General features: G+C 42.9%; 1 protein-coding gene across 1 annotated transcript in view; it reads left to right on the top strand.

The window, feature by feature from the left end:
• dqx1 (DEAQ box RNA-dependent ATPase 1) overlaps positions 1–12,164 on the top strand; it is a 35,501-nt gene that overhangs the window by 18,794 nt on the left and 4,543 nt on the right. Inside the window, exons 4-8 of the mRNA XM_039780383.1 lie at positions 4,653–5,106; positions 8,506–8,811; positions 9,138–9,237; positions 9,832–9,990; positions 11,566–11,757. Of these exons, the coding sequence (XP_039636317.1) occupies positions 4,653–5,106; positions 8,506–8,811; positions 9,138–9,237; positions 9,832–9,990; positions 11,566–11,757 (1,211 nt within the window). The remainder of the gene's footprint in view (positions 1–4,652; positions 5,107–8,505; positions 8,812–9,137; positions 9,238–9,831; positions 9,991–11,565; positions 11,758–12,164) is intronic.

Below are 12,164 nucleotides of genomic sequence, written 5' to 3'. Positions count from 1 at the left end.
CCTCCACGGAATGTACAGGGCCGGCCGGGGAGGGTACAGGGTCCATAGCCACCCTGGCCAGAGTAGGCACTGAAACGACCCCCTCCGACACACCTGCTGGTCTGGACTGGAAACACCTACTGGAACACTCCGTCCCCCACCCAGTAACAACCCCCGAAGTCCAGTCGATGTGGGGGTTGTGTTCACGGAGCCAGGGAAACCCGAGAATAACTGGGGACAGAGAGCAATCAATCAACAAAAACGAAAGAGTCTCAGAATGCAGGTCAGGAAAAACCAGAGCCACAGGTGGTGTGCGATGAGTTACCTGCCAGAGTAACCGGCCGTCCAGCGCTGTAGCTTTCAACGGTGTGGGTAGGGGAATCGAAACCAGTCTCAACACCTTCACCAGGGAAATGTCCATGAGACTGGCATCAGCCCCGGAATCCACCATAACCTCCAGAGACCTGGAAATCTCCGTGGAGGAAACAGTCACAGAAAACAATGGACGAGAGGGAATGTTAGCAACAACAGTATGGCTCACCAGGATCCTCTCCCGCCCTGGTGAGCCTCTCCTTTTACTGGACATCGCCCGATGAAATGACCCAGCTGCCCACAATAGATGCAGGCTCCGTCCCGGAGTCTCCTCTGTCTCTCCTCAGGAGTGAGACGAGCTCTTCCCAGCTGCATGGGCTCCTCCCTCCCAGCCGGCTGCGGGAGAGAAGCCACCGGTCGAGTTGGCGGTGAAGGAGATCCCGTCTTGCCCGAGAAGCCCCCACCGGGAAAATCCCACAATGAACTCTTGAAGGCGCCCTTCTCTCTCTCACGCTCCATTAACCGTTTGTCAATTTTAACGGCCAGAGCAATGAGAGCGTCGAGGTTCTCTGGCAGATCCAAAGCCGCCAGGTGATCCTTTAAAGCACTAGACAGGCCACACAGGAAGGCATCCAAAAGAGCTGTCTGATTCCATCCACTCTCAGCTGCACCGCCGCGGGAATTAATAACGTAGTCGATCCACCCTCCGCCTGCCTTGACGGAGATTCACCAGCACCCGGGCCGCTTCTCTGCCCGGAGTGACATGCTGGAAGATCTGTGTAAATGCCTGGGAAAAGTCGGCAAAAGAGTTGCACAGGTGTGAATCCCTATTCCACTCTGCCGTAGCCCATGCCTCTGCCCGACCAGTCAGATAAGAAATCAGGTAAGCTATTTTAGCTCTGTCTGTGGGATAATGGACCGACTGGAGCTCATAATGCAATCCACACTGCGTTAAAAAGGCTCGACAGTCACCGGACTCACCGGAGAACCGTTCCGGCCGGGACAGATGAGGCAAAGCGGAGTGACTGGCAGGCGGCTGGACCGATGAAGCAGCAGAACCAGCAACCACCGTGGGCCCAGCAGTAGAAACCGGACCCATGGAGCCTTGAGAAGCAGATGACGTAGAAGCAGACTGGATGGCTTGGAACTGCGTAGTCAGAAGGGAAACTTGATCGCCAACGGCTTTCTGGAATCCCAGCTGACGCTCCGCCATACCACTCAACTCCCGTTGAATGGTGGACAGCACTTCCTCAAACTGGTGAAGCCGCTGTCCTTGAGATCACAGCGCGTTCTGTACCTTGTTTGAGTCGGCGGAGTCCATATTGTGGCGAGATCATACTATCACGCACACAGATGTATGGACACACAGATGCACAACTCAGGTACGTAAAATGCCAAAAAAAAAAACTTTATTGGAGACTCAATAACTCACAAGCAAAAGTGTCCAAATCGGCAGGCAAACAGGGTAATCCGAAAAACAGGCAGTGGTCAAAATCCAGGGAAACAACAAACTAGAAAACAGGACACTAGGAAAACGCTTGAAGGATGAACACAAAGGAAGCAGACGATCTCGCACTGGGGTAAGGGAAAGACTGACCTTAAATACACAAAACAGGAGAGACAATGAGACACAGGTGCAGCACATTAGGGCGAGGACATGTAATCACAATGGAGGGAAAAAAGACAAACAGGAAGTAAACAAGAACACCAACAGAAACCTTCAAAATAAGACCAGACATGGAAAGAATCTACAACGAGAACCAAACGTAAAACAATAACTTGACACAGGAGCAGGCATGACACTGTGCCACTTGTGTAAAATTCGCTAGCCAATGTTATACCAGTAATTTTTGTTTTATTTCTACAATAGTATTCTTGTGTCCGTTGTAATCTAAGTCAGTGTAATGGAATATGACTTATCAAGTCTCAGTTATAGCTGGGTGAACACCGGTGCAGTAAACATAGCCTAGCTAGCTGGCTACGATTTCAGTACAGTAATATCAAAGATCCTTGCTCCTTCTCAACACTCTGGTAATATTATATTCACAAAATACAAACAACAGTATGGTAATGTTAAATCTTACTTGTGAAAAGTAAAACCCCAAGCCCTGTTTTCGATGGTCTGCTGATTTGAGCAGGAATATGCTGCACAGTGCTCTGGCATCTTGCTGCTTCTGCTGTTACGCAACTAGGAGTATGACCGGTCCAAGATGGCAGCCGCATTTCTTGCGCCTAGCATCCTCTTGCGGCATCTACTACGCGCTGTGTGAATGCGTTCATGTGAATGGCTTATAAATAAACAATCCCCCACGTGGGGTGTGTTCTTGTGATTGGCTAAAACAAGGGAGATATCTGATTGGTTGCAGATCATTCCCTGTTTAAAAAAAGGCATTTGTGTGTTTAGCCAAGTAAGGGCAGTCTCAAAATTCACACACAAATGCAGTGAAGTTCACAGACCGCAAGCAGTTTGTAAATCAAGATATATTTGTGTGAACATCAGAAATACAGTACAGGCCAAAAGTTTGGACACACCTTCTCATTCAATGTGTTTCTTTATTTTCATGACTATTTACATTGTAGATTCTCACTGAAGGCATCAAAACTATGAATGAACACACATGGAATTATGTACTTAACAAAAATGTGTGAAATAACTGTATAACTGTAAATAAATGCTTTTTTTTGATAGCGCTGCAAACCCTTGGTGTTCTTTCAATGAGCTTCATGAGGTAGTCACCTGAAATGGTTTTCACTTCACAGGTGTGCTTTGTCAGGGTTAATTAGTGGAAGTTTTTCCCTTATTAATAAAAAAGCAAAGGGTGGCTACTTTGAAGAATCTAAAATATAAGACATGTTTTCAGTTATTTCACACTTTTTTGTTAAGTACATAATTCCACATGTGTTCATTCATAGTTTTGATGACTTCAGTGAGAATCTACAATGTAAATATTCATGAAAATAAAATGGAAATGCATTGAATGAGAAAGTGTGTCCAAACTTTTGGCCTGTACTGTACATTTCTGAATCTTGTCGTGTGCATTTGTAAATTGTGTGTGCATTTCTGAATTGTGTGTGCATTTCTGAATTGTGTGTGCATTTCTGAATTTTATGTGTATTTGTGAATTTTGTGCGCATTTGTGTATCCTGTGTGTGTATTTATGAATCATGTGTGTGCATGTATGAATCCTGTGTGAGCATGTGTGAATGTAGTGTGTGCATTTATCTTTATTGAGACTCTTTTAGCTCCATACATACATGCCCCCCAGACCAGATAGGGGAGACGTCATCGACTCTGACCAGATAACAATTGACGACATCTACTCTGTATCATGATTCATTGCATTTACACTTAATATTATAAAAAGCAGCTGTAGCTTTTCGTTCTTTCGGTCATTGTCTGTACTATTCTGTAGTGCGGAGACTGCCTCCTTGTCGGGTTCTCAAGGAAAGTGAACTTTAACTCTTCAGTGGTCTCTGTCTATCATTTGATAAATGTAAAGATTCTAACACTATCCTATTTTAATAAAGAAGACATGAGAGTGGTCTCAATCTAACATGCAGAAAGAAAGCACTTTAAAAAAAAGATTATTACAAAATCATTAGACTTTTTTGAATTATTCATTTACATAATTCTGTTCAGTAAGCCCCTTGAAATAAAACTACATCAAAAAACTCCACCATAAACAGGCCACATACCAAGGAGAGTTTTCTATCTCTTACTTCCTGGAACGAGGCCACCTGAAAAGGTCTGGTAAACTATAGTAGATTTTCTGTACATAACATACTGTAAGTTAGCACCAGAGATGGCTTGAGTACAAGTGCAACACAGCACTCAGCAAGATATCACGTATCAAAGTGTGCTCTACCAAACTGTAGGTAAATCCAGGTAATGAGTCATTCATTGCTTTATTTGCCGAGCACAATGCCGAACTGTATCATGTGTAATGGTCTCCTCCCCAGAGGCAATGTAGATGGCTTCATTTGATTTCACTAGTTTTGTAATTTTGCATGGTCTTTCTTTTGCTTTGAGCCACACCTTGACTCTTTGTTTTCTGTTACCTGCAGTTTTCTGTGGCAGTAAAAGTGTTATAGCAGTGTATTCACTGAAAATGGATCCATGTGTCCCTTCCTGTGCTCCAGAATGATTATATAAATACATCCATAAAGATCTTTAGCATGTCACGTCATCTCTTAGTTACAGTATGTGTCAAAAGATGCTTCGACACATCTCCTGGCCATTGATAGTGGATTTTGTGAGCTTTGATCCACTGGGCCAACCTGCAGTCAAAATGCTTTAAAATCTCTATGTTTTATAGATACTGGCTCTTTACTCATCTCTTTTTTTCTTTCCCTCACCCCAGATTTGTCAGTGACACTCTGCTGCTAGAGGAAATGATGTCAGACCCTCTGCTGCATCAGTATGGCGTTGTGGTGTTGGACGAGATCCAGGAGCGTACCGTGCCCACTGACGTGCTGCTGGGCCTGCTGTGTGACGTCTGCCGGCAGAGGCCAGACAACTTCCGGGTGGTTCTCCTCACTCACCCGACGCTGGCACCTCGCCTCTCGGCTTTCCTGGGACCATCGGTTCCTCACCTCTCCCTGGACAGTGTGCTCAATGACCCCCCTTCCAGAGACCAGGACGAGGGGACGGAGGTAGAGGAGGACAGGAAGGCTGTTGAGTTGAACAGGGTGGAGACACTGTACCGGGAGCTTCCGTCTGGGAAGGAACCAGCAGCCGCTGCCTGTCACATGGTGCTGGATCTGCACAGAAGGGGAGAGGAAGGAGATGTGCTGGTGTTTTTGGCCAGTGCACAGGTACAAGACTTATATTTTAAAATCTACAAAGTATCAAATTTCACAGTTTGAATGAATATCTGAGTGCTAAAGCAAACCTATCAACATCTATGAGATGCAGTTTCTGACCATGTCGAATACCAAGTATGAATATTTTTTCATAATTTAAAATTAACAGTATACAGACCAATTTATGCTTCTGCGTTAAATCGACTCTGTGGCGACGCCGTTGTGACTTGGTAGTGTTGCATTTCCCCCGACTCATTTCCTGGTTCTCCTTCTCCATGAACAACATGAAGGAAAGGGTTAACTTTTCCTGCTACAGATTTCCCACCGTGGTCAGAAAGAACAGGGTAGACACTTTGTTTCTCTCACTAGGACTCTAGAGTCGGTACTCGCTCCGAAGATAATCGCCGTCACTCTCTCACTCGCTCAATCAAACACTCCCCACACACACACACACGTGTGTAAGCTCTAACCTGTTAACATGGGAACTGAAATAAAACCGGACACGACACGCAGCTGACAAGTTGGTCCATGTTGATTTTTATTTTTTATTTTATTGGTTTATTTAATAGGGACCAAGCATATTTATGAACATTGTTGTATAAAAACACCATGTAAATATGCCAGAATTAGTCAAAATAACTACTTTCCATCTGCAGTCCCTAGGCAGGTGACATAAGACTAACATAGAGACAACCAGCAGTCATACAGCGCTCATTCACTATGCATTAAAAGATACACATATTGGTGACATATACATTGACAAAACAAACAAAACAAAGCAAAAATACATGATGACAAAGACATTATTCATCCACCTCTATACTGCATTGAATTTAACAGTGACTGTGTATGGGTAATGAAATGTATGACTGTTAAAAGTGAGTGCATCTCTGGTTTTCTAGAAGCCACTGTTTTAAGTGAGTTTTATTAGGTGTTGAATGTAGGACACTCTCTTATTGGGAGGGCAAGCTATTGAAGAGTTTACCTCCTATTATTGACAATATGTTTTGTCCAAAAGTGGTGAATCTAAATGGTATTACACAGTCCCCTTTTACAGAGGTGTACTTCCTCCGCTTTCAAGTCTCTGGATGAAGCCATGCAGCGGAGGGGGGCAAGATTATATAACACTTTATATATCAAATATAGCATACCTGAAATGTTAAAAATTTTCAAAACTTAAAAATGTATGTCTCTCTAAGATATCGCAAAGGTGAAATGACAATGCCTTTTTATCAAAAGTTTTAATGGCTTTCTTAAATAGAGATTCAATGCTTTTAAGAATAGTTATGCTAGTTAATGACCAGTTATTAAAACAATACTCAATATGTGAAAAGATCATAGTATATAAGAACAACTTTGCAGCTTTGGTGTCAAGATGGCCTAACTTGTTTAAAATTCTGCAAATTAAATTTAACTTTATATGCCACCTTTTTTACATGAATTTTGTCATACATGACTCCTATATACTTGAATTCATTAACAATATCAAGCTCCTGTCCTCTAAGGAACACATTAGAATGTGACACCTTCATGTTTTGTCTGGTAAACGCCATACAAACAGTTTTTTTGGTGTTTAGGTAGAGACATGACTTTGTGAGCCAGACATCAATGTGAACCATAGCAGATGTAAGTGTGGATGCTATCTCTTGATAGTTCTTAGCATGTGTAAAGATTACAGCATCATCTGCTTACATCTGGACACACATTTTTACATGCCTCTGGCAGATCATTTATATACAGTGTAAACAGGATTCGACCAAGTATGGAGCCTTGGGGGACCCCTACTGGACATTCACACAGTGGGGACTTTGAGTCATTAATACAAACACATTGCTACCTACCATACAGGTATGATTTTATCTCTCAACTGAGAGCTTGCTCAGAGAAATTAAGATATGTTAATTTAGATAAAAGAACTTTGATTAACAGTATCAAAAGCTCGCTTTAGGTCTAGGAAGGTCACAGATGTGGTTGCAGGTGGTAACAGCAAGTGTGTTTTATTAATCCAGAGGTCTGTTACTAACAAAACAACATGCAGGGCTGAAGTGATTAGTTGATTAACCGATTAGTCAACAGAAGATGAATATGCATCTGTTTTGATAATTGATTACTTATTTCTTAATTTCTTAAGCAAAAATGCTCAACATTCTCCGGTTACTGCTTCTCCAAAGTGAGGATAGGCTGCTTTTCTCAGTTTATATTATTGTAAACATTTTATGGATTAATCAATAATGAAAATAATTATTAGTTTCAACCCTATACGCGTGTATTGAGCACTAAGGTTAAAAACACACTTTAAACTGGGCCATGAGATCATTGTAGCGACCACAGCCAGAGCTGCAGGTGAGAAACTGCCAGGTGAGAAACTTTTACTGAAATGAATGGGGAGCAACCTTTGAACACAGTATCTGTAAGGACTAAATGACAGGTTCACAATTGTACAAGTCTTTCTTAAAATAACTTGCAACAGTCCCATATGTACGTACATTGAAACTGTTTTTGCTTGCTGAAATCATTCTTCCTGTTCAAATTAGCCTTGAAAACACTCGTCCTTATGCATATCCAATGTACATGATCAGTACAGAAATCCCCGGGGTAGATTTAAAGCTCAGATTTTAGAGAAGTGCACAGAAATCTCCCTCTTCAGTAGAGCAATGTGAAAACAACTCTCTAGTGACAAACTATGAACGTATACAAGTCAGTATAGTCAAGGTCAGACATTTTAGGGGAAATAAGAAAAACACATTGTTGAGTGGAGGGGATCTTTAAAAAGGCTGAACTTATTGGCCCTGTTGGCAGAGTTTACCTTGTGTGGAACTATTAATATGGCCATTTTAATCAGGCAAATGATGCAGCAGTCATCCATGGTTTAATTTTTGAGGCTGTATAATTGTGGTTTCTGTCTTACTTTTAGTTGTTCATTAGTTGTTAATGAAGAGCTCAACATTTCTATGTGCTAAAGTGCAAAAGAAAGAAATTATACCAATATTCATTCTCTTGTGTGCTGTAGAGTTTCACACACACAAATGCACAGTGTATCCAAATGAACACATAGCCACAATGTATCTGTCACGTGTTTTCCATCCATGTGCAAAGATATATATTGACCTATAGTACATCAAACGCTCTCACGCACATTAAACTCCCTTTATGTCAACATTACCACACCTTCACCATCAGTCCTGGTTTCCATTTAAGACTAAGTCTGTCATGTGTGCCTGTGTTAGTTGAGGCTAGATTTGTAACTCAAAATCCTCTTAATTAATCCTCAGTGAAGCACACACACACCACACACTCACGCACGCATGCATGCATGCACGCATGCATGACAAAGGGCATTTTTTGCATCAAATGTTTGAAAGAGTAGATTCAAACTGAGACTCCATTCTCTCTCTTCCCTATTCTGTGTAGGAAACAGAAGAGTGTATGGCCCTGCTGGAGAAGGAGTGTGTAGCTCTGAGTCCTCAGCTTGGTCCTCTCCGGATCCTCCCTCTCCATGCTGGCCTGGGTGGGCTGACCCAGCGGGTCTACGAATCCAACCAAGAAGCTTCGACACTAAGGGAGAATGACAGCTCCGAAGGCGTGGGTGGCTCAGTGTTGGGAGCGGCAGGTCCGGGGGTCAAAAGGAAAGTTATCCTCTCCGATACCCTCGCAGAGGCTTCCTTCTCCCTGCCAGCTATTCGCTATGTCATAGACACAGGCCTTCAACTCAAAACTGTGAGTTTTTTTTTTCCTACATGAAAAAAAACGGCATGATCAAATTCCAGATTGTTAAAAGAAAATAATCCCATTTATCTCTGTCTCCTATGTTTCTTGTATTGTTTTTAGATCAGATTGTTTTAATGTTGAGCTCAGTGTAAGGTGCTGTAAGTAGAAGCTAAATCAGCTGAATCCAAAAAAGAAATGTTACGTAGGCCTACTTTATTGCGGGGGAACAAAGAGTTATTTGATTAAGGTGAAAACAAAATCAGCATGTTCAGGCTTTCATGTAGAAAACTTGACAATTCCATTTCTGACATTTTTTATCCCATATTCTGCCACAGGTTTACAATCCACAAATACGAGCTAACTCGCAGGTCGTGAGGACGATCAGCAAACACCAGGCCGACATGAGAACTCAAAGGGTGAACAGCCACCTTCCAGGTAGGTCAAAGGTCATTGCTGCTGTTCTGATTACCAGCTGATGTAGTTCAATGCACACTTTCTAAACCATACGATTTCAGTTAAATCCCCTATGTGTAGGATTTGACTTTGGGGAATGTTAGTGGTAGGATCAAACTAGAGACCATCTTGCGATAGGATGACACCAGCCGCGAAGCCATATCGGGTCAGGGGTGATAAGTAAGGGGGCAATGGCCCCTTCACCACCTTCTAACCCCGCTACTTCGGGCGCCCTTGCTCGTACCACATCCCTCTTCAACTCAGCCTTCATTTTGATCTCAACTACACACCTGAGAAGTTTCGAGACTGCATCGTGCACGTTTGTCATGCTATTGCGGTGACGAAATCTGTCCACAGACAGACAGACAGGAAGACAGAAATAGACATGTCAGACAGACATGTCAGACAGACAGACAGACAGACACAGACAGAGAGACAGATAGAAAAAAAAACCCTGGCATAGTACTTAAAACAGCCTCTGTGGTAGTTCCCACTACATACTGTATGTCCAGGAGCACTGTACTGTATACTGTATCATGACTGTTTACTGCATGTGTTGTCTTTGTTGGTCTTTAGGGCTGTGTCTCCGTCTTTACCCCCAGTCTCTATATGAGGACGGGATGGAGGAGGCTCATTGTCCAGGGGTGGTGGAGGAAAACCTCAGCCACTTGGTGCTGTTGCTCAAGAGGCTCGATATTGCAGATATGGGACAGTGCAAGTTCCTGGACAGACCAGGTACATTGATGAACTTGGAATAATACTTATTTTATTCATGTATGTTTTAAGGACTCATCCTCTTCTTTGTGTTTACATGACTCGGCATGACTGTGATGATGTTGGAATGCATGTAAAGAATGAATGAAAGGGCACAAATGCATAGGTGGAAAAAGAGACATTCTCTTCATCTCTACCTTTCTTTTAACGAGTTGGTAAGCAGACAACATAACTTTGTTCTTAACATTAATAAATAAATGTAGTTTCGTAAATGAAGCGGTACACCGATTTAAAGCAGCTGCAGGGTCTAGGTTTGACCAATCAGCAACATTCAGCCCTGCAAACTCTGCGCCGTTCCTTACCAGAACGCACGACCCTCGCAGCAGCAACTAATCTACAGGAAGTTAATGTAGTCCTAGTTTATTTGCGGTTTAGTTTTTGAGTTTCTCAAAAGGTTTTGGGTCACCTGGGAAAGTTCCTGCAGTGGACATGCCCTAGATATGTCTGATACCCAAGTGGATCAGCCTGGATCCACTATCAGCTCTGGTCATGTGTTGCATCTGTTCAGGGTAACCACGTTTTGGACCAGATGTCATTATCATCAGTCTCTTTGTTTTGAAAATGAAAAAGTAATGTAACAAATCTGTTTTTTGCTGACCTTAAATGATTTACCTTTTCACCTTGCTGAAGTGACGTGAAGGTGTACTCCAGGACACTGTGACATCGCCATAGGGTGTGGTTACAGGTGCAACAGACTTGAAACTTTGAACCAGAGCGGGCAGTGAAACACTGCTTTTCAGCCTGCTGTTCAGTTTCTCTTTAATTTATGCACACCAGTTCAAGTAGGTTTTCCACAGTTCTGTTTTCGCTAGTCCAAAATGTTGGGCCTGTGAAGACCTGTAATGCCAGTTGACCAAAGTGAGAGTTACAAACTAGTTGCATTCACCTCTGTACGCAGAGTACTGGGGTGTTCTGTAGGTCAAGAGATTGCAGCTGTAGCTTCAGTTGTGAAAACCTCAAGTTGGAGCAGATTTGGCGAGGCTGTGGAGGATTATTTTCAGGTGGCTGCAAGGTAAACCTTCCTTGCTGTTATCAGCTAGGGTGAGGAAATGCTGACCTAAACTGTGGATGTTGTCTTAAGTTAGACAGATGACTTAAAGCTATAGTGCGTAGTTTCTGTTTCCCCGATGAAGAATTCTAAGTAATGACAACAAAACTGTGTCCACATGAGGCAAGCCTTCCGTGATCGCGCACAGAGGATTAAAAAAACATGATGGACTCTTCAGAAGAGGTAATTATCCTCACTTGAGTTTCTGCGCGCAAAAGTCGCCGGACGACACAATCTTCTAATATCATAGCCATGGCTCAGCTGTCTGCTGTAGTCACTTTAAGAGTAGTGTCTCTACTGTTTGTCGTCCTTGTTGCTTCTTAAGACCATAATCACTGATGTGTACTACAGCAGATAGCAGCTAAGAGCCTTGCATTAGTGTTGTATCAGTACAGTACTTCCAAGTCTAAGACCATCGACGCATGGCTTCTTCCTCCCTCCCTTTCTCCTCAATATTTATTTTTCTTCCGTCTCTCCCTCATTCCCAGCGCCCGAGGCTCTAATGCAGGCCCTGGAAGACCTGGACTACCTGGCAGCGCTGGATGATGATGGTAACCTGTCAGAGGTGGGCATCATCATGTCGGAGCTGCCACTGGAGCCACCGCTGGCTAAAGCCTTGATCGCTGCCTGCGAGTACGACTGTGTTGACGAGCTGCTCACTATAGCCGCCATGCTCACAGGTAACTAAAACAAAGTGAATCATTTTACCGTTTGGTAAAAATTACACAATCAACTCACATTTGCTGAGAAATGATGCCCCATGACACAATGTCATGGGGCATCATGACAGGCCACAGCTGCATCAATAATGCGTAACAACATTTATTAATAGATGTTGATTGCATGCATACAGCACATTTTCAAACGTTGGGGTGATCAGGCTTTTGCAGTTGCTTCCCCGAGACTCTGGAACAAGTTACCCCCTGATATTCGCACTATCACAGATGTAGCTCTTTTTAGGTCCAAACTTAAAACGTATCTGTTCCGTCTGGCCTTTAATACGTAGCAGTGGTGTGACAATTTCATTCTTTTGTTTCTGTGTAACCTTTTCTGATTTTACTGTTTTCTATGTTCATTCTTTCTATTG

Source organism: Perca fluviatilis, chromosome 17 (genome assembly GCF_010015445.1).
Source record: "Perca fluviatilis chromosome 17, GENO_Pfluv_1.0, whole genome shotgun sequence".
NCBI classification, from domain to species: domain Eukaryota; kingdom Metazoa; phylum Chordata; class Actinopteri; order Perciformes; family Percidae; genus Perca; species Perca fluviatilis.
This window is presented reverse-complemented; position numbering and strand designations above follow the sequence as displayed.